A 22860-nucleotide genomic window follows, 5' to 3' on the forward strand; every position below is an offset into this window, starting at 1 on the left:
TGGTATCCCAAATTCATGGTTTGGGATGTCTCATGTATGCTACTCCCTCTGTCCAAAATAATTTGCTCAAAAGAAATCCTGGAGAGTAGCATGCTAGATCATGTTAAACATTTATTTGATTACGTGAAAGGGATTATTGATTACAATGGTTATAATCTCATATTTCATGGTTATGTTGTTGCTGATTGTCAAGGGGATTCAAATGACCGGATATCTACTTTAGGTTATATGGAGTACTTACTTTGGCAGGAGGTGCTATTTCTTGGAGTAGCAGGAAAAACAGGACCCGGCTGCTCTTTTGTCCATGCAAGCTGAATATATTGTTGGTGTGAGGTAGTGAAGGCAGGTGTATGGCTAAGGGAATTTCTTGCTTCGCTTAAGGTCATGGAAAGTGCATCACAACCTGTCACTATTTTCTATGATAATACGACATCTATCAAGGTATTCAAATATCCCAAATTTCATACGGAGTAGCAAAAATAAACAAATTGAGACAAGGCATCATTATATTCGTGATGTTACAAATAGGCTCAAGTTCGTCCGTTCGGATTATTTTCCCAGTACAAACCAGGACTTGGAAAGGTGGCGAGCAATCATCTTGCAGACATACATATCATGTGTTAAGAAGTAACAAAACTAATAACAAATATTAAGTTATAAAAAATATTTATACACACTGCTCCTTTGCCATTGCAACGTTCCCGTTAGATGGAACAATATTATTTAAGTAAAGTATAATAGTGTCAGTGACATGTAATCAGACTCATAGCCATTTAAACATGTTCTAGGAACACTTCCCTGATCAGATGCAACTTACACGCAAGTTGACATCTTAGCTGCCACGGTAAGTGGTAAAGGAGAAAGGAGAATGCAGCAAAGGAACATGGAAATGCTCGGTCGTCTGACTCTTTTTTATCTCAAATATGATGCTCACATAAGGGAAGAACCCTGACGGTGCATACTTGGAGGTATTGAAACTTATGCGGTAGAAACCAGGAGCCACATTGTCGACGATGTCCATCAGTTGACCGCTGCGTCCATCATTGTTTGTAATTGAAGAGCCTAGCATTGTCCATCCGTTAAAATCTTTGTTCTCGAATGACGGGGGACTTGACACAGCCTTCCACATCTCCAGGTGAACTTCAATTCCAGATGCTGGTGATCCAAGAGCAGTGTCCAACACATGGGTTGTGATAGGAGGGCGTGTCCGGTTCGAACTACCTGTAGTTTGAGAAGCTTTATTGGCAGAAGGCTGGGGTAGAGCTCCAAGGTGTGCTCCAATAATCCGCATGCGGTCTTTTGAAAATTTCAATAAAAAAATTAAGAAGCTAAAATTACCAGAAGTTGCACAGATATAAAAAAAAATACTATCAATATGTTCCACTTCCAAAAACGCACAAGAAAGCGTGCACAAAACAATTTGGCTAATTATGGAAAAATAGAGTGCGAACAATTGTACTGCAAAAACAACTGCCAAGATGGATAAAAAAGACAAAGCCCCAGAATGAGAAAATCCAGGCCATACGACTGTCTTTCCAGCATATGCTCATTCAGCAATATGAACTATTTCCGTGACGTTTCAACACAGTTATCTTCAAGACGATGTTTAGAATGGAAGTTAAATTGTTTACTTCATTTTGAGTCTAGTTTCTATTTGTCTAGATGTAATTGAGTTGCATTCAGATTAATAAATGGAGAACTCTTTAAAACTGCCGGCTGATGGATTGGCTGGCTCGGCTTTTGTCTCTCAACTGCCCTCCCCCACCCCGCTGCTCCTCCTCTATCTACTGCTCCTCTGGCTGCTGCGACAGGCGACAGCCACCCCTTCGCCTACTACTCCAGCTGTTGCGGCCCCGTTCCTCCACCTACTCCTCCGTCTGCTGTGGCCAATCGCCCTGCTCCTCCGCCTACTACTCTGGCTGCTGTGGCCACTGCTACTCCGCCGTCCTCGTCGGGTGCTCCTCCTGTGGCACCACGCGTGAAGGACGGCGAGCTCGCCATGGATGCAATGGACCACCATGGATTATACTTGTTTCTGCAGCCATGGACGCTCGAGGGGAGAACTCCGATCAGGTTAGGGAAGTTGGGTGGAGAGAGGAATAACTGCAGGGTCGCAGGATCAGGCTCCAGCAAGTCCGATTCATTGCCAGCAAGCTCGTGGACGAAGGGCTAGATGATGGTGGAGGTCAGTTTTTTGGGGGATATTTCAATGTTGCAAAAGGTGTTTCTGATTTCAATAAATGACTATTGATTTTGTTGTTTAAGCATGGGTAAAATGCTACAATGATTTTTGTGCGCATGCTACAGAGAGATTTCTCCAAGGCTGCATACGTGTTTCTGTAATGTTGGAAGAGTTGGGCACAAATGTTGCATGTATTGGTTTTTTCGTTGTAAACATCGACAAGGCTTTACCAATGTTTTGTTCCAAACAATGGAGATTTGTTGCATCCACTATTTCCTTTTGCTACATTGGTGTGTCCAAAATGTTACTACATGTTTTGCTACACTTCGCAAGTTTTTCAGATTCACGGGAAAATGCTGCAAAATGATGTTTGCATTTCTGAAAAAATTACACAGAAAAAAAATTGTTCAGGATCTTTTTGCAGCAATGATTAGGGTCCTCCCACGCATGTGAAAGCAACATGGCAGCTAAACTGCGTGATGTTTCAGCAACCTTGACTCCTAGTGCTAGAACCACAGTAAGCAAAGTTCTTGTATGTGATAATTGCAGGAGTAGACCTTTATTTAGTATTCATAAATACAAGTCAGTATATTATGTTTGCAAAGTTCGTATACCAACCTATTGGGAGCTTGCTAAAAAAAAACTATGAGGGGCTTGCTATAGAAAAACCTATGGGAGGCAACCATATTTCCAGATCAAAGTAGAAAGATTAGATAACATCAAACACGAGCCTTTGCATGCAAAGTAACACCACCCTATGGAAAAAACAAAAACGCATAGTAGAACTGTTTACTCAATTTTACTGGCCACGAAAATGATTTCCAGGCTTGGTAGCATTTAACAGATAGACCAATAAGACTACCATTGGAAGAAAACCCAAGCATGTGAGGACAATTTCTTTGAACTAAATGGTAGATAACAAAGAAAAGGCACAAGTAACGTAAGTGGAGAAAAAAGTATATTTTTTTTACCACCTACTGTGTCAATAGATATAGTTGATCAATACCTGCTGCTTTATCTGGTTGGCTAATATGGCCTTCAGCTGAAGTAGTGGGAGCAGCAGCCTCTGACGAGAAAAGCTTTGCAAGGCGCAGCTCAGTGATCTTCAGCTCTTCCTGTGCCGCACCCTCAAGTTCAACAATTGGCCTATTTGCATAACGTCTCTGAAAAACAGAAGGAGCATGGTAAGATAGCTCTAAGGCCGTTACAGAAATAGGAAGGAAAAAAAGTCGCATCAAAGCTTTCTAGTAGTACGATTTGGGGATCACGTCATAGCATGTAAATGCACTGTATCAAGGATAACTCAACATTATGTACCCCTAGCGATGTAAAAAAGCCAAATGAACAACATAATTTAGTTTCAGTACAAGAATCCTGATTCACATAGGAAGGGCACTACTATACCATGGATGATTTTGCTGGTATTCCACGGATGACAATACCACATTATTTGAGAGAGAGAGAGGACTAGTAGCAAAGTGTTCAGCACAAACAAGCCTCATTGCTGCTACAAGAATTATTGAAATGACCCAGACAGGCATATATGCGTCAATTACAGGAACCAAATACAGTATTAGGATTTAGGATGGACATATGCAGACCTTAAGCTCAGCTAAGACCTCAGGGGCAGTCCTCCCAGACGCGCATATCATGAACACGAAACCAAACTTGTCCCTGTATCTGGCGTTCCATTCGGCCAGCTCCTGTAACAGTTCGAATAAAGGGAATTGAGTCCACAAATCAGATCACAGACGCGAGGGACGCAGCGAACAAGGGCGTGTCACCTGCGCGGTCGAATCAGTGGCTGTGGAAATCGCTGCCGATTGCTCCTCCTTGCTCCACCTGCAGTCAGTGACTGAAGATCATCGACAGCAAGAAGCGAACTGAAGCCCAACAGAAGTAAGAGTAAGGAAACCAACTTGGAGACGGAGGGAGAGGTGGTGCCGATGGCCGGGTGCGCGGCGAAGGCCTCCAGCCATCCATTCACGTCGACCTTGATTCGTCAGCGATGGCACGCGCATGAGCAGCAAGGATCAGTACGGGAAGTGAGGTGGATCGGGACGGGAGGAAGGGGAGCGCGGGGAGAGAGAGACTCGGCGATCGAGGGCTACCTACCTCGTTGAGCCAGATGCGGCGGGCGGCGAGGAGCGCGTCGGCGAGGGAGGCGAAGGGAGAGGCGGCGGCCAGCGCGGCGGCGAAACGGCGGCAACCGTTCACCCGCAGCACATCCTCCACAGCCAACGTCGCCATCTTCGCTGGTGGCTTGCTGGACTGCGCAAAACTCCCCAAAAGGATGCTCCGGATCCGGAGACGGTACAGTCCAAGATTTTGCTTTGGTAGGGAGTGTCGAGTGGGGAAAGAAAGAAGATGATGATCCAGAAGAGAAAATGTGGTTCAGCTAAAACAAAAAGAGATTTTGCTAGAAGTAACTTCTGCTCGGTTAAGTTTTACACCATTTAATTTGTATCATGATTTTCGTTCTAGTTATAAGTTGTAATTGAAATTTAATGATATCATCTGACTGGGAACGAGAAACAAGAAACAGGAACCAAAAAATTGAAGAAAAATTGGTATTAGGCGTTTACCAAAACACACCGTTCGATTGTGTCTTTGCTAGCTACTATTACAATTTTATGATACATTTGCCACAACACATCACATTTAAAAAAGAAAAAATACACTTTTGGTTGGGATGACATGCTATGACCGGTTTTGAAGAAAAAAGTGCAAAACTTTCCGTTTTTTAAGATGGTGTGTTTGAGTAAATCTGTCACAAAATTGTAATGGTACTGGCACCAAATTTGGGGGACGGTTTGGGGGACGCGGCTGGAGATGCTCTAACACAAGTGAGGGTGATATCTAAGAGACACAACTTAGCACCAAATTTTTTAGCACGGATGGATCCTCTCAATTTCAATCTCATCAAACTAAGTCCATCATATACTTCAATAGTTCTTTCAGGTGCTCCAAAAAAGTATTTACATCTACAATTCAATTGCTTGAAACAGATTACACCATGATTCACATTGAAACTGATTTGAGGTAGACTGTAATGTGAATCATCACCGATGCATCTACTCAATTCAAACTACCCAAACTGCAGCATACATTTACATTTCATTCAGATGACTGTGAGAAGATTAGGTTAAATCCTACAGTTAATTAAGCTGATTGCACAAAGAAAAGTAGCTAACTATGGCATATGGTTAGATCCTATGAGGCCGAAACATCGTCAAATTTGACACCGTGATCTTCTTAAAAATCGGAGCTGCAAGAATGACTCTTGAATGTTCACCACATGTAGGCTAGACAGGGTAATGGTTACAGGAATGACTCACATACAATAAAACTGAACCGCTATATGACCACATGTTCTTGCATGTATATAAATAAATAAAAGATGACAAAAGTACATGGATTAGTGCTTTGTATGGAGGCGACAGAAGATCCTGCAATCACGAAATAATCAGTCCTAATCAAGTTGGCCTAGTTCTTTGCATGAAGATGAGATGTAACAAATAAGTACAGAAAGTAATAATAAGTCCAGGATAATGATCCAACAATAGAAGACTGAAATAAAAGTCGATGCTTAAAAATCTATTAGGAGAAAAAACAGGAAACCATGAAATAAATAAGATGGGTATAATAAATAAAATACAATTACGTTTGTTGAGTTCGTATTGTAAGGATGAAGGTCTAGTGCTCGTCCCTGTAAAGAAAATGTGAAGTGAACTGCCAAACTGTTTCTTAACGCATAAGATGGTTCTCTTAATGTATAACCTCAAGAAAAGACATATATATGTATCTGAATCAGGTTCCAATCATGTAAAAGAGGTGGGCATAAAATAGAACGCAGTCTCGCAGATGATATATGCACACCCTGTAATTATAAAGAAAAGTTTCCCCGTATCTGGATTAAGCACAAGCAGACATGACATTTAGGCCGATGGAAAAATATTAGGCATTATAATCAATATACCTGTATTCTCCACCAAATGCCCACTATGTCGAAATTATCAGGATAAAATGCCTGGAAATTAAAGTAGAATAGAACAGACAGAAAACCAGCAGATGAGATCTAAGATGAATAGAGGAGATAAATGCATGAACTCCAATCTGTACATGCGGACGCATGCCATGATCCATACTTCAATCGATGACATAAATCATTCACCCAATGCTGTTGAGAAAGCTGTTACGGCAAGGAGATGGATCAGAAAAGAGGAAAAATCGCGTCCAAAAAAAAAAAAGACACTTTCCCCTCGCGTCGCTCCCCAGGCGGCGCTAGGGGCGAAAAATCGCGCCCGCCTCGAGCCCACCCGCATAGGACGCCGTTGCCGCTGCCGCCGCCAGCCTTCGCCGCGGCGGTGGCGGCCCCCTTGGCGCCAAAGGCTGTCGAGGGATCCTAGCTGTGTGGTGGTGACCGGCTCGTGGGGGCGCTGGCGGTCCAGGGGAGGGGAAGCCGAGCCGGCGGGCTCGGGCCGATGTGGAGGGTGGTGTGGCGGCCGGCGGCGGGCGTGATGCTCGGCCGTTGGCTCGGCGCCCGCGGTGGTGCGAGGAGCGCTCCTGTGCGGCGCTCGCGGCGGCAGGGCCATCGGGCCCGGAGAGGGCCGATGGGCTTTGGCGGGCCGGAGGCGCGGCCGGGCGGCGACTGCAGCGGGCGGCGACGCGAATGGGCACCGTTGGGGTGCTGCTGCTGAGGCTGCAGTGGTGCCGGCGTGGGGGGTCTGGCGGCCTTCAGTGGGCGCCGGCCCGGTGGCCGGCAGGCGTGGGGCCATGCGGCGGCGGATGGAGGCCTCCTGCCATGATCCGGCCGGCGGTGGCGTGGAGCCCCTCTCCCAACGACGACGATGCAAAATTCCTCTCCTTGCGCTGGTGGTCTTCCATCTCCGTTTGCAACTGCTCCGATGGACCTCGTGGGGATGAGCGGCGGGCCAGGGAGAAATCCCTGCTTCGCGCTGACGACGGCGACGCCTGCGGGTGCCGTTTCCTTCTTGAAGGCGTCGTTATGGCCTCGACTGCGAATCCCCTTCCTCTAGCATCAGGGGAAACCCTAAGTCCGGCATGCCGGTACATGCAGCAGCGGCGCCACGGCGTCGTTACCTCGTTGGGGGTGCTGTAGGAGTTGCTTGGGGAGTCTCTAGGGCGGCTGCTGGAGTTGGTTTTGGTTCTGGTGCAAGGCATGGGCTTTGAGGGCGCAATGTACGCCATTGCCGGCGTTTCCTTGGCGTAGTCTTCTTCGGGTCCGGTCCGAGCCTGCCGTTCACTTGCCGACTTCTTCTGTCTAGGCGCACAGGTGGGTGGTACGTTGCTCGGGCTGCTGCTTGAAGTCATGGCTGTTCTTCGGAAGCTTCTGGCACCGGTCGTGACGCGGTCTCAGCGCTCGGTGTCGCGGTTCTTCGCCATGGTTGGCAATGGATCGAGCAAGTCGAGTTTTGTTTAGTCGATGTTGGTGCGGAGGTGTGGTTGTGTGTGTGGTTGGACAAGGTCTCTTCGACCTCTGTTCTTGTGTGAGTTTGTATCAAGTTCTTTTTCTATCTTAATGCAAATGACATGCGATCCTTCGCGTGTTCTTGAAAAAAGAAAAGAGGAAAAGCATTGGTGATCTTGTATCCAAAGAAGAGTGATACATTGGGGGACTCGGCATATGCATAGTCTTATAAGACGCATGACTTGGGATGGATCGTCGGGGGAAGGTAGTAGGAAGGGGAGAGGATGGAGTAGACTACGTAATACGAACCGGAAACAAATCGCTATAATTATGGATTGTTTGTTTTATCCTTGGTGCTTTCCGGAATACAAACAGGTAGGTTAGGTCTGAACAAAAGAGTTGGTCGCTCTGCCAAAGCTAGCAGGGTGATGTAGCCAAGATAGGTTAGTGGGACCGCTGATGTGTCATAGCTGCATGTTGAGAGAAATAAGGTAGTGGGGATGATCTTCTTAGTTATATAGGATATGACCAATTTGTCGTATGAAGAAATATTGATTGGATACATTTTTTTATGGCATTAGTTGTAAATCCTTCTTTTTTACTAATGATCATCTTTGTAATGAAATTTTACATGCCTTTCACGCTGTAAGAGACTGTACAACCATTTGCATATTTTCTGCAGAGGCTCTAGCCATGATGGTGCCGCTAGGAGAGCCAGACTGAGAATGTACTACATGCATGGTTCCACACTTCTTAGTCGTGGTTTTATTTTAAAACTTTGTTTCAAAATTCTTATCACAGTTTCAGTTCAAAATGAACTAAAACCACATCAAGATTTATGAAACAGAGCGAGTTGATAAGCAACATGAATATCACTATATCAGGGCGAAATGAGTAGGGCAAAGGAAGCAAACCAGAGACAGCATAAACCAACAAACAGGTCTTATAAAAATCAGCTCAGTGCAATTTTTAGGTCAGACTAACAAGTTTTAGTTTTGATATAATGTGGGCTTGCAGGTTTACTCTACATCCTTAGCAGCACAGCAGTTTGTCTTGTCAGAAACAAGGTATGAGGTACTTCCGTGCAAATTTTGAAATGGCAACCTAACAGGTGGAGATCAACGCTATAAAAACGGTATTTGCAAAATTTAAGCACGGTCTGAAGAAATCCTAAAGTGCATGCTTGCACGCTCACCAAACTGGACACGTAAAAGTTACAGTGAAGATAACAAAGCATGAACATGACAAGATTTATGTCAACATGTATTTTCTCCAGGCGAGCAACCTCATCATCCTGAGAGAACAGTAGCACGAAAATTATAGCCGTAATGCACGTATCCCTGGCGGGAAGTGATCGTTAGGAAGAGTCCTAAGACATCATCCAGGTAACTGAAGAATATTTATTTTTAAAGTTCTCCAAAAAAGAAAGACGATCCCTCCAGCTCCCATAACCTGTCATCAATCAGAGAGGCAGAGTTTTCCCTTTACGCAAGATTACAGAGGTCCTGGGAAAGTGCCGTTTTCCCGTTGCTCATTCCAACGGTCAACCTGCAGATCAAACACAATATTAACAACGGTCAACTCTCAAGAGCCCAAACGTTATTTAGGACTGATATAAACGTGTTACATTGCGACTAGATGCAATATACAACTAAGAAGTGGCAGATTCAATCATGCTTATAAGTGTCCATGTGAAACTGATGATTAATGTACAAAAAAATATGCATTACAGTAGTAGTGACTCAAACCAATTCTCTCTAGCTCATGTAGACTGGTTTATACGAAAACCAGCAAAAAAAAAAAAGTTCAGGGTTTACAGTTTTGCGTTGTTATAAATTAAATTATCAGAAGTAACAGTAAGCAGGATAAATGATTCTAGAAAATAGAGCTGCCAGATTGTCATTCACCAGGCAAACCGATTTGACACTTAAAAATGAATCACAAGTTCATGGATCCAAAGGTATTCATCTTTTTTTGGAAGAACTACATATCCAGCTTAATAAACCCACAGTGCAAGGAGACCGAAGTCAGTGAATACCACTTTCATACCAATAGTAATCTTTAATAAACTATGTCTGTGCCAATAACACTGCAGAAGCTTATTTTGGCCTCTTCAAAATTCATCTATATAAAAACATTAATGGCAGTACTGCCAAGTGCAACAATTATCACCACATGAAGAGCATACACAAACGAGCTAAATCATGGAATGCACAAACATACTTTGTTAATCTCAAGTTCTCAATACCGAAAGGAAACTTTACAGACAGTGTGAAAGCAGGAAAAACATACCCATTCACCAGGGCAAAGAGATCGGTAGTATTTTGCGAACTTGTCACATTCAGGGGCATCATCTCCTTTCGCAGCAACACACCTGATTAAGCAACCACAGTTACTGAGAATGCCTGCATGTGAACCAATACACCTCTCCACTTTATGAAAGCAATAGTCATACCTATGATACTCAACATAGCGTGTGAAACAGTGCCTTGATTGATTAGTTGTTGGAAAACGGAAATCTGCTGGTGCTGTCTCAATCTGTAAAATGAAACATGCTCAGTAATTGGCACTTATAACATGAACTGTTATTTTACCATTAATTAGTTTATAATAATGGTATCAAACCTTGATTTCTGGTTTCTCTTCAGCCTCTTCCTCAGCAGTCTCAGTTGCTTCCTCTGTTGCAGTGTTGGTTTCCTCTGCTTCCGACTTGTCAACATCATCTTGCACAGATGTTTCACTCTTATCTTCTACACTAGCTGGCGCCTCAGCAGCTGGAGGGGCTTCATCATTTGATGCAGGGACAGGTTCAGCCTCAGTAGCAATTTCAGGTTTCTCCTCAGCTGCTTTTTCCGCTGGAACCTCTTGTGGTGGGAGTGAATATTCCTGCAAATGGAGGTCAAGTTTAAAACACAGGTTCTGGATCTCAAAAGACCAAAAGTGATGGAATACCACAATACACACAAACCAACTTACATAACAAATACTTAATATATCATTATTTATGTTTTGGGCAGACAAAGAAAGAAATCAAATCCTGCGTGTAACATGAACAATATTCTAATTCTATCAAGCAGAACATAACTAATAATCACGTGGTGCATAACTTTGAGAAGGGACTCACGTAGACACACATATCTAAGTTTTTATTATCATAGACTACTCTACATTTCCTAGCCAAATATGATTATTGACAGAAGGCCTAACTCCAGATTCTCTGCATGTGCTAAAGACCAAGCACTGCATAGTTTCTAAGAAAATTGTATATACATTCTTGCAATTCTTCATGTACAACAAATAGTTACTACATAATTCGTACATGCAGATCCACATAACTACCTTTCTTTTGGGAAACAAGCCATATAACTAAATCATCACTAACACCTACAAAATCACAAGCTATTTCAAATTTCAACAAATTGTATGAAAATGTCACAGAACTGAAAAAAAAAATGCAAAGTAGCTTAAAGCAGTTGTCTAGCACCAATATAAGCACATCTATAAAATATGCGATGCAGTATACAAAAGCAAGCAACAGTACTAACTTCCACACAGAACCTTTTGCCACACCAGAAGCTCACGTGTAATTATGAATATATATACATGAGATGCAGTTTCTTCAAGAATGTTATAGACACAACAGACTTTCAAATTTTGGTAAGGAAAAATACTTCACCCTCTGCTCAGGATGATTACATATGAGCACTACCAACAAAAATCTGTAAAGTGAACTATTCCAATAAAGTAGCCTGGTTCACACTCACAAACTTTCACAAACTAACTGTGTAACTGACCCTAGGAGTATTGCTAGAACCATTTATATCAACTTCTGAAGTTCCAACTACTTAATATTTTTTCTCTTTGAACACAAGGATCACGGCAAATGGCAGTGGTCCAATAGGTGGGTTCAGTTTGCCCTATTTATGGTTGGGACAACAAATTAGGCTGAGGCTTACAAATAAGAGATCACATATTTAGAAACTTCGCCTGCAATATCCAATATACACAAAGATGTCCTAATTGTTTTGAAACATTCTAGAACCACCAGAAAAATTATAATTCTGCAAAAATCCCAACCCATCTAGAATCTTGAAAAAAGTATGAGCTCCTACTACTCATTTACAACAAATCCTTCAAACAATTTTCAATTTCTCCAGCCTCAAGTAGACCACACTACTCAAACCTCTGCACGAATCACACCATCGGCCCACTTCACTAAACAATTGATCCCCAAACAACCCAACTACACCAAGAACAGCATGGCAGATGTAAAATTCACATCCACGGGCACTTAGCACGAGCCAATTACTGGTTTAAGCTGATCAAGACAGACCAGGGGCACGAACTGCTAATTATTCCACTCCGAATCCTGACAATTTACACGTACAGGCTCCTATACTCGCAAGTACATCGACCAAATGAATCGTCCACTCCGCGTTTCGGAATCCGCGAAATACAAACAACATCTGTTACCCAGCCAAAACCTCAACCGCTGAACAGCATCCCCTAGACCCGCACGGCGAGAACCCATCAGACAACCGCAGATCTGGAGGCGCCCGCTGGATCTACCTACCGTGCCGGGCCGAGAAGTCTAGATCGGGAGCTGCTCTGTACAAGAGGAAACGGGGTAGGGGGTGCTCCGGTTGTGTTTACCTCGGCGAGAGTCGGGGCCTTGGCTTCGCCTGCCATGGTTTCGATGGTAGCCTCGAAGCTTCTAGAGATGGCGGCTGCGGGCTGCGAGAGAGTGGGCGAGGGAGACCAGCAAACACGATACAAGAAGAGGAGATGATGGCTTAGCGGGCCGGGCTGTGGTGCTAGATCAAAATTGGGCTCAACATTCGGTACTCCAGTGTTATATCGGCCGTACGAGCTGGCGGGTTCGTCGTTTAGCGGGACCGAGCGTCTGGGCCGCCGGAAGCGGATGATTCATGGGCCGGTCCAACGCGGCCAACAAAAAGGTACTGCGTTTTCTCTTTTTTCTTTCTGTTTATTTTTCTAAAAAAATAAACTTTTAAATTGTTCGAACTTGAAAATTTTAAAATAAAAAATTCAAACTTAAAAGTTCAAATTCGAAAAAATTTAAATCTGAAAAATGTTCAAAATGTTAAAAAGTTTGAAAAACTGACCAAGAAAATCGAATAAACCAAGGAAAAACAATAGAAAACCAATGAAAAAACACCGGAAACATCCCACCCTCGCTATTGGGCCTGACCCATCTAGCACCTGCTGCGGCCCGCGCCCCAGATAACGCTTGTATTGGGCGGTGAATATGGAATGGGGGATCCGTCGGCTTTTCATGTACACCAACCAGGTTGACGCGTACTGCGCGTCACACACCCTGCCCGTGGTACGGAACGGCCCAGTTAAGTGTTTGAGTTTTTTAATCATGTTTTTCTATTATGTTCTGTTTTTTCTTTTCTTTTCTGTTTTCCTTTACTTTTAAGAATTAATTTTTTAAAATTGAACTTCTGCCACCTCTAGGGTCTCCCATTAGATTAACACTTCTTTAGCATAATATCCACCTTGAGGAGTTGAAAGCGCTGGCATGATTAATGTGCTTGTTGCATCGCTATACCAAAACGCTTGTCCCAGAAGAATGCTACCATCATGATCTTTCATCACCAAGGTTACGGTACCCTCACATTAAAAAAAAGAAGGTTACGGTACCCTCACGTGCATGATCATTAGAATTGAATTTCAGAACTCTCATCTCTAGTGTCTGCCTCTAGGGCCCAATGAACTAAGCCGATGATCAATTGGTCTTCGTTGCCATCGAGTTTCTTTTTTACCAGACTGACCAGCAGCCACATAGAATCACACAAGTTTCATCCCTTGTGGACTTTGTACTATGTATCAAATCAGTTTCACATGATCTAGGGTGAAGTTTAAGGGTTTTGATCTGCACTGCTTTCTTTAGTTCTTGCCACAATAAACGCACCTAGGTGGCTAGGTGCACACAAAGAGTCCATAGAATATGGTCTCTTGCTCCACACCGAAAGTCTTGTAGAATGCAAGCTCCTCCACCTGTCTCATTTTAAGCTATTGATTGCACGGAACATACTCATTGATAACCCTACCACTAGAAAGCACGAAATTTGGTTGGCACTTCTAACTTCCATAAAATCGTATACCACTTGTGAGACCTTGACACATGCTCAATTTGTTGGGAAGTGAATCATTGCTTTGTAACATGAACGTGTAAAACATCCGCTTTTCTCTAGCGCCCATGCCCATAAATCACCGTTAAGCCTTCCCAAAAAGTATATGGTCTCTCGTCCTGTCTTTTCCTTTTTCAAAGCCTTCTTTTCTTTCTTGAGTCTTTTTCCTTTTTCAAAGCATGTGCCAGTCTTAAATTACATGTTCACACCTCATGAAAGTTAAATCGCTCGAAGTTTGTGAAGCCTCAACACAAAAATAGTCATGCATCTAATACAACAGTGCAAAGCACAAGGTCATCGTGCATGTCACCTGCAAAGCTGCAACCTCTTAATTCTTTGGGTGTAAGTGAGATTGACTGCATCAAAGTCACTTAGTTTGATTTTTTTGCTCAAAAGTTGACTTGTGGGTTTGAACATGACTTACAAGTGGGATTCCACTTGCACCCTTATTGATCCCCATGTGATGCAGCCATGCCAATAGCCTTCGCCCGATATGATAATCCATATCAAAGAGGTGCAACTAGCAGGTGGTGCCACATTTTAATTTAGAGTTGTTGAATTGTGTCTTATTTAGCTTATCATGCAATCTCCTATGATAAAGTAGCATCATAAGTAAGAAAATAATAGAAAATAAGCAAAAAAAAATGGTTAAAGAAGATAAATTATAATCGATATGGTTGGATACGAATTTGCATGCATGTTTGTTTTGCGGGATCACACTAAGGCGTAGCCTAAGGGCATGATGGGTTGCCTCCGCTAACTTTGAAGCCCTAAGGTAGCATGCCCTAGGGGGCATGGCCATAGAGAAACGATCCAAAAATCCACGTTGTTGATGTTATTTGGTTTCTCGGGTCATATACGGAGAGACGTAGAGGTGTGATTGATTGGATGCTTGTACTTTCCGTTTCTGGAGGAGCAGAGGCAAAGTAGTGTTGTTTGTTTGCCAGCGAAGCTATCATAGGGCACCCCTAATGAGATGTGCTCTACATATTAAAAAAAGGTGAGATTACGACAACACAACCATAGCTGAATTATTAACTAACACAGACAATTGAGAATAATGACGTGGATACTTGAGTTGAACAAGCAGGCGCATCCAATGTAACATGGCTACTATTTACACCAAGGGAACACTCCTCTGGCAGAAAAGGAATGATTCAAATGACCTCCCAACAAACTAACGAGCCAATGAAACTAGCAATGCTTGCATTGTCGTGTCATGGCATCTACAAACATGAACATCTCGGAGGACGTGTTGTTCTTGAGTAGCGTCATCTTGAAGCCATCGCTCAACAGCTTGAACATGACGATGTCTTTTTCAGGCAGAGTTGTCTTCTCGGCGAACTTTTCCGGCCTCTCATGAAGTACAAATTTTCATGGGACTGCACGTTTTACGTGGGAGTGATACCGTTGTGTTGGTATCGTGTCATCGTGTGCGTGTTTATGGTCAACCCAATAGGCCATATATGGTTACACGCGATTACAGAGATTGACTTAATTAGGGGAATTGACAAGATCAAAATATGCTCTATACACCTAGCTAGCATATTATGTTACGAGGTGTGCTTCGGTGCGCACCCTGTGCAAACTCGCGACTCATCGCCGAAGGGGTACGGTGGTCCCGAATTTGTTTTTTTGTGCTGCCCGCCGAAACCCATATCCAAGCCCAGTACAAGGCTCGTATGGGTATACAGGGCCTAGGCGTATCTATACGGACGACCCCACGTGGGTGGGTCCCATGTGCTAAGCTAATCACCGTGATTAGCTCCCATTACATGCATCGTTTTCATCGGCCCTGGAGATCTGATCGAGCTGTTCCACGCCGTCGCTAAGTAAAACGCATAGCGCTTGTTGCCGGCCCGGCCGTCGGCGGTTGTTGCCGGCACGTCCGTCGTCGCCGGTGGTTGTTTCGCATCTCCACGCCGCCCCCCGCAGATCGACGACCTTGGAAAGGCGCGCCACCGGCTCGGCATCTTCCCCGCTAGGGTTTAAAATTAGAGGTACCCATGACTTCATCTTCTAGCATAGTAAGAGGATGCAAATCTGCCGGTTTTTCAATTGTAATTATGGTCCAATACTACAGAATATGGAGAACTCTATATCTCTGGTATGATTGAGGAACAAAACGAGTACGTCGGCTATAATTCCGATGACTCGAAATGGAGGAAAATTTGCAGCACGAAGACGGCTGGAGCGAAGACGAGTTTGATGTGAGCCACATTACTATATATTCTTGGTGCACTATTTTTCATTTCGATTACCAGCAGTCCAGCATCATCAAATAATATATGGCTCCTGTCATAATTTATGCAGATTGCGTACGATGAATTTGATAATGATGAGAACCATGGTAAACACATAGACGATCAAAATGATGAGAACCATGGTGAACACACGGAGCAGTCTAAATACTAGTGAGGTATGTGTAGTGACTCATAAAAATGACATAAAATGATGCATGAAATGATGACAATCGTAAAATTTACGGTTACTAAATGATGACGATCAAAATGCATTAATAAATTTCAGGCACAATTTGACACGCAGCTTGAGTACGACTATTACGGTGAATCGACTTGGACACGGGTCATACCGATGATGTGGAAGGTGCATCGGTTCTGAGGATTCTGTTGACATGAGTCAGGTTGTTATCTCTTTTTTATCGAGTCTCATATAGCTGGAACACATAAATTTATAGTTTTAATTAATGCCTACATTTTACACTTGCGAGACGACGCCAAGCGCTAGTCACCTGAGAAAACAGAAAGGTAGCAATGGCAATGAATATCCCGATAATAATCGGGATTTATCTTGGATGATAAAAGAGATGACTTTTATTTCTAAGCAGCAGCATTTTCTTTCTACAACAGATATGCTAAAGATTATGGGTTCAGCGTCCGTGGACCAGGTTAAGCGGTTTGATGATGGAGTAATTTGGCTAAGGTGTTTTGTGTGTTCGAGAAAAGGCGGACGTCCCAAAAATGGCGACCACCCAGGAACGTATATAGGCTCAGACACGAGTCTCGGCTGCGGCTGCAAGGCACGTTTGGTGGTGAAGTTTGATGGAAGAACCGGTTTCGGGTTGTTGAAGATTTTCGAGACAAACATAACCATGACCCAGCTGAACCATGTGAGACTCCGTTTCTTCGGTCCCATAGGACGATCAACGACGCCAGAGATCCGAGATATTATCACCTTTGGGATCCATGGGGTCGAGGAAGCACCTCATTATGAGAAAATTCATTGCAGGCTCCGGTTCATTTGCCGGTGTTGGATTCACAAGAAAAGATTTGTACAACATGTGCTCTAGGGAGAGGAGGAGGCTGCTTTTCGACGGTGACGCTACCACAGCCATCCGCATTATGGCAAAGAGGAAAAAGAGGGACCCTGAATTTTTCTATGAATATGACGTTGATGACAAAGGCCGTCTGAAGCACATGTTACGGTGTGATTCCCGATCACGTAGGGATTACCGGGACTACGGAGATGTGCTGGTGTTTGATAGCACATACAAGATGAATAAATATAAGATGCCATTTGTTCCTTTTGTGGGCTTGAACAACCACCGTAGGACAACGGTTTTTGGGTGTGCCATCCTTTCAAGCGAGAATGAACAAACATATGTTTGGCTTCTAAAGACCTTTCTCAAAGCGATGTGTCAACGAAGCCAAAAGCGATAATCACGGATGCGATTACGCGATGATCGGCGCAATCGGAAAAGTATTTTCTGGTGTGTCGCATCGCATCTGCAGCCTTCCACATTGAAAAAAATATGGAGATGCATCTACCTAACAAGTCACTGAACGAGTTCAGGACTCTTCTGTATTACACCACCTCAGAGCAAGTATTTGAGGAGCGATGGCATGCATTTTACAGAAAATGGCAATCCCCAAAAACCAGAACATGGATGAAGATGATGTATAACAAGAGGAAACTTTGGGCTGCAGCGTATCTCTCTGAAGGATTCTGGCTGGGTATGAAAAGTAACCAGCGGAGTGAAAGTTTAAACTCTTGTCTACACCTGCACCTAGATGGGGAAATGACAATTGTTGATATGATTATGCACTACGACAACGCAATTGTCCGTCTCCGTGAGAACGAAGCCCACGACGACTGCACGGCTTCACAGACTACACCAGTGCCAATTACTAATTTCAGAGAACCAGAGGTTGCTGCTGCAAAAATCTTCACTCCTGCTGTGTTCTATATTATTCAAGGTGAGCTTTCAAAGATTGGCGGCTTAGAGATCTTAGAAAAAATGCAGGTAGGAGACTCAAACATCTTCATTGTGGCATGGAGGAATCATGTAAGGACCAGGTTCTACGTGGAATATAGACCCAAGGTGGCAGAAATTATAAGGTGCAGCTGTCAAAGGATGATTCGAAAGGGGATCCCTTGCAAGCACATACTGCATGTGCTGCATTTCTTGAAATTTACTGAAATTCCACAATGTTGTGCTCTACGACGATTCACAAAAAATGCCAGGTTAGGGTTGCCAGCTAGACGCACCAGTGACATGTTTGGGTGGGGTTGGTCTGGGGCAGAGGAGCGGATGAAATACAGCATGATGAATATTAAGGTATCACAGGCTATGCATATTGCATTAAACAATTCAGAAGAATATGATCTGCTCAACATTACCATTGATAATTATTCCACTCCGAATCCTGACAATTTACACGTACAGGCTCCTATACTCGCAAGTACATCGACCAAATGAATCGTCCACTCCGCGTTTCGGAATCCGCGAAATACAAACAACATCTGTTACCCAGCCAAAACCTCAACCGCTGAACAGCATCCCCTAGACCCGCACGGCGAGAACCCATCAGACAACCGCAGATCTGGAGGCGCCCGCTGGATCTACCTACCGTGCCGGGCCGAGAAGTCTAGATCGGGAGCTGCTCTGTACAAGAGGAAACGGGGTAGGGGGTGCTCCGGTTGTGTTTACCTCGGCGAGAGTCGGGGCCTTGGCTTCGCCTGCCATGGTTTCGATGGTAGCCTCGAAGCTTCTAGAGATGGCGGCTGCGGGCTGCGAGAGAGTGGGCGAGGGAGACCAGCAAACACGATACAAGAAGAGGAGATGATGGCTTAGCGGGCCGGGCTGTGGTGCTAGATCAAAATTGGGCTCAACATTCGGTACTCCAGTGTTATATCGGCCGTACGAGCTGGCGGGTTCGTCGTTTAGCGGGACCGAGCGTCTGGGCCGCCGGAAGCGGATGATTCATGGGCCGGTCCAACGCGGCCAACAAAAAGGTACTGCGTTTTCTCTTTTTTCTTTCTGTTTATTTTTCTAAAAAAATAAACTTTTAAATTGTTCGAACTTGAAAATTTTAAAATAAAAAATTCAAACTTAAAAGTTCAAATTCGAAAAAATTTAAATCTGAAAAATGTTCAAAATGTTAAAAAGTTTGAAAAACTGACCAAGAAAATCGAATAAACCAAGGAAAAACAATAGAAAACCAATGAAAAAACACCGGAAACATCCCACCCTCGCTATTGGGCCTGACCCATCTAGCACTGCTGCGCCCGCGCCTTGAGATAACGCTTGTATTGGGCGGTGAATATGGAATGGGGGATCCGTCGGCTTTTCATGTACACCAACCAGGTTGACGCGTACTGCGCGTCACACACCCTGCCCGTGGTACGGAACGGCCCAGTTAAGTGTTTGAGTTTTTTAATCATGTTTTTCTATTATGTTCTGTTTTTTCTTTTCTTTTCTGTTTTCCTTTACTTTTAAGAATTAATTTTTTAAAATTGAACTTCTGCCACCTCTAGGGTCTCCCATTAGATTAACACTTCTTTAGCATAATATCCACCTTGAGGAGTTGAAAGCGCTGGCATGATTAATGTGCTTGTTGCATCGCTATACCAAAACGCTTGTCCCAGAAGAATGCTACCATCATGATCTTTCATCACCAAGGTTACGGTACCCTCACATTAAAAAAAAGAAGGTTACGGTACCCTCACGTGCATGATCATTAGAATTGAATTTCAGAACTCTCATCTCTAGTGTCTGCCTCTAGGGCCCAATGAACTAAGCCGATGATCAATTGGTCTTCGTTGCCATCGAGTTTCTTTTTTACCAGACTGACCAGCAGCCACATAGAATCACACAAGTTTCATCCCTTGTGGACTTTGTACTATGTATCAAATCAGTTTCACATGATCTAGGGTGAAGTTTAAGGGTTTTGATCTGCACTGCTTTCTTTAGTTCTTGCCACAATAAACGCACCTAGGTGGCTAGGTGCACACAAAGAGTCCATAGAATATGGTCTCTTGCTCCACACCGAAAGTCTTGTAGAATGCAAGCTCCTCCACCTGTCTCATTTTAAGCTATTGATTGCACGGAACATACTCATTGATAACCCTACCACTAGAAAGCACGAAATTTGGTTGGCACTTCTAACTTCCATAAAATCGTATACCACTTGTGAGACCTTGACACATGCTCAATTTGTTGGGAAGTGAATCATTGCTTTGTAACATGAACGTGTAAAACATCCGCTTTTCTCTAGCGCCCATGCCCATAAATCACCGTTAAGCCTTCCCAAAAAGTATATGGTCTCTCGTCCTGTCTTTTCCTTTTTCAAAGCCTTCTTTTCTTTCTTGAGTCTTTTTTCCTTTTTCAAAGCATGTGCCAGTCTTAAATTACATGTTCACACCTCATGAAAGTTAAATCGCTCGAAGTTTGTGAAGCCTCAACACAAAAATAGTCATGCATCTAATACAACAGTGCAAAGCACAAGGTCATCGTGCATGTCACCTGCAAAGCTGCAACCTCTTAATTCTTTGGGTGTAAGTGAGATTGACTGCATCAAAGTCACTTAGTTTGATTTTTTTGCTCAAAAGTTGACTTGTGGGTTTGAACATGACTTACAAGTGGGATTCCACTTGCACCCTTATTGATCCCCATGTGATGCAGCCATGCCAATAGCCTTCGCCCGATATGATAATCCATATCAAAGAGGTGCAACTAGCAGGTGGTGCCACATTTTAATTTAGAGTTGTTGAATTGTGTCTTATTTAGCTTATCATGCAATCTCCTATGATAAAGTAGCATCATAAGTAAGAAAATAATAGAAAATAAGCAAAAAAAAATGGTTAAAGAAGATAAATTATAATCGATATGGTTGGATACGAATTTGCATGCATGTTTGTTTTGCGGGATCACACTAAGGCGTAGCCTAAGGGCATGATGGGTTGCCTCCGCTAACTTTGAAGCCCTAAGGTAGCATGCCCTAGGGGGCATGGCCATAGAGAAACGATCCAAAAATCCACGTTGTTGATGTTATTTGGTTTCTCGGGTCATATACGGAGAGACGTAGAGGTGTGATTGATTGGATGCTTGTACTTTCCGTTTCTGGAGGAGCAGAGGCAAAGTAGTGTTGTTTGTTTGCCAGCGAAGCTATCATAGGGCACCCCTAATGAGATGTGCTCTACATATTAAAAAAAGGTGAGATTACGACAACACAACCATAGCTGAATTATTAACTAACACAGACAATTGAGAATAATGACGTGGATACTTGAGTTGAACAAGCAGGCGCATCCAATGTAACATGGCTACTATTTACACCAAGGGAACACTCCTCTGGCAGAAAAGGAATGATTCAAATGACCTCCCAACAAACTAACGAGCCAATGAAACTAGCAATGCTTGCATTGTCGTGTCATGGCATCTACAAACATGAACATCTCGGAGGACGTGTTGTTCTTGAGTAGCGTCATCTTGAAGCCATCGCTCAACAGCTTGAACATGACGATGTCTTTTTCAGGCAGAGTTGTCTTCTCGGCGAACTTTTCCGGCCTCTCATGAAGTACAAATTTTCATGGGACTGCACGTTTTCTGTGGGAGTGATACCGTTGTGTTGGTATCGTGTCATCGTGTGCGTGTTTATGGTCAACCCAATAGGCCATATATGGTTACACGCGATTACAGAGATTGACTTAATTAGGGGAATTGACAAGATCAAAATATGCTCTATACACCTAGCTAGCATATTATGTTACGAGGTGTGCTTCGGTGCGCACCCTGTGCAAACTCGCGACTCATCGCCGAAGGGGTACGGTGGTCCCGAATTTGTTTTTCTGTGCTGCCCGCCGAAACCCATATCCAAGCCCAGTACAAGGCTCGTATGGGTATACAGGGCCTAGGCGTATCTATACGGACGACCCCACGTGGGTGGGTCCCATGTGCTAAGCTAATCACCGTGATTAGCTCCCATTACATGCATCGTTTTCATCGGCCCTGGAGATCTGATCGAGCTGTTCCACGCCGTCGCTAAGTAAAACGCAAGCAGTTGTTGCCGGCCCGGCCGTCGGCGGTTGTTGCCGGCACGTCCGTCGTCGCCGGTGGTTGTTTCGCATCTCCACGCCGCCCCCCGCAGATCGACGACCTTGGAAAGGCGCGCCACCGGCTCGGCATCTTCCCCGCTAGGGTTTAAAATTAGAGGTACCCATGACTTCATCTTCTAGCATAGTAAGAGGATGCAAATCTGCCGGTTTTTCAATTGTAATTATGGTCCAATACTACAGAATATGGAGAACTCTATATCTGGTATGATTGAGGAACAAAACGAGTACGTCGGCTATAATTCCGATGACTCTGAAATGGAGGAAAATTTGCAGCACGAAGACGGCTGGAGCGAAGACGAGTTTGATGTGAGCCACATTACTATATATTCTTGGTGCACTATTTTTCATTTCGATTACCAGCAGTCCAGCATCATCAAATAATATATGGCTCCTGTCATAATTTATGCAGATTGCGTACGATGAATTTGATAATGATGAGAACCATGGTAAACACATAGACGATCAAAATGATGAGAACCATGGTGAACACACAGACAGTCTAAATACTAGTGAGGTATGTGTAGTGACTCATAAAATGACATAAAATGATGCATGAAATGATGACAACTGTAAAATTTACGGTTACTAAATGATGACGATCAAAATGCATTAATAAATTTCAGGCACAATTTGACACGCAGCTTGAGTACGACTATTACGGTGAATCTGACTTGGACACGGGTCATACTGATGATGTGGAAGGTGCATCAGTTCCTGAGGATTCTGTTGAC

The 22860-nt window shown here is 43.7% G+C and overlaps 2 protein-coding genes across 3 annotated transcripts; both read right to left on the reverse strand.

Moving 5' to 3' along the window:
• Positions 1 to 683: 683 nt before the first annotated feature.
• On the reverse strand, positions 684 to 4547 carry LOC127332362 (uric acid degradation bifunctional protein TTL). Of its 2 annotated transcripts, none has more exons than XM_051358645.2 (6): positions 4298 to 4547; positions 4102 to 4175; positions 3967 to 4024; positions 3784 to 3885; positions 3189 to 3345; positions 684 to 1296 (listed from the first exon to the last, which is right to left on the reverse strand). In XM_051358645.2, exons 1-6 carry the CDS (start codon positions 4430 to 4432, stop codon positions 833 to 835), a joined length of 990 nt encoding a protein of 329 aa, XP_051214605.1. In that variant the 5' UTR covers positions 4433 to 4547; the 3' UTR covers positions 684 to 832. The 2 variants fall into 2 exon arrangements, with proteins under 2 accessions (XP_051214605.1, XP_051214606.1); XM_051358646.2 differs by having other exon boundaries at positions 684 to 1221; positions 4298 to 4545.
• Positions 4548 to 8827: 4280 nt separating this feature from the next.
• On the reverse strand, positions 8828 to 12418 carry LOC127332363 (uncharacterized). Its single transcript, XM_051358647.2, has 5 exons — positions 12267 to 12418; positions 10239 to 10499; positions 10069 to 10151; positions 9906 to 9987; positions 8828 to 9161 (listed from the first exon to the last, which is right to left on the reverse strand). The coding sequence occupies exons 1-5, from the start codon at positions 12300 to 12302 to the stop codon at positions 9108 to 9110; spliced, it is 516 nt and encodes a 171-aa protein (XP_051214607.1). The 5' UTR covers positions 12303 to 12418; the 3' UTR covers positions 8828 to 9107.
• Between the last annotated feature and the right edge of the window lie 10442 nt (positions 12419 to 22860).

Source organism: Lolium perenne, chromosome 4, assembly GCF_019359855.2.
Source record: "Lolium perenne isolate Kyuss_39 chromosome 4, Kyuss_2.0, whole genome shotgun sequence".
Taxonomy (NCBI): domain Eukaryota; kingdom Viridiplantae; phylum Streptophyta; class Magnoliopsida; order Poales; family Poaceae; genus Lolium; species Lolium perenne.

Coding starts and splice junctions, on each gene's coding strand:
- LOC127332362 (XM_051358645.2), bottom strand. CDS start 4,432: ATGGCGACGTTGGCTGTGGAGGATGTGCTGCGGGTGAACGGTTGCCGC. Junction 4,176..4,297: donor GCCGCATCTGGCTCAACGAG/GTAGGTAGCCCT, acceptor TGACGAATCAAG/GTCGACGTGAATGGATGGCT. Junction 3,346..3,783: donor AGGTCTTAGCTGAGCTTAAG/GTCTGCATATGT, acceptor TCTGTTTTTCAG/AGACGTTATGCAAATAGGCC.
- LOC127332363 (XM_051358647.2), bottom strand. CDS start 12,302: ATGGCAGGCGAAGCCAAGGCCCCGACTCTCGCCGAG. Junction 10,152..10,238: donor AAGAGAAACCAGAAATCAAG/GTTTGATACCAT, acceptor TTCATTTTACAG/ATTGAGACAGCACCAGCAGA. Junction 9,988..10,068: donor CGCTATGTTGAGTATCATAG/GTATGACTATTG, acceptor TTGCTTAATCAG/GTGTGTTGCTGCGAAAGGAG.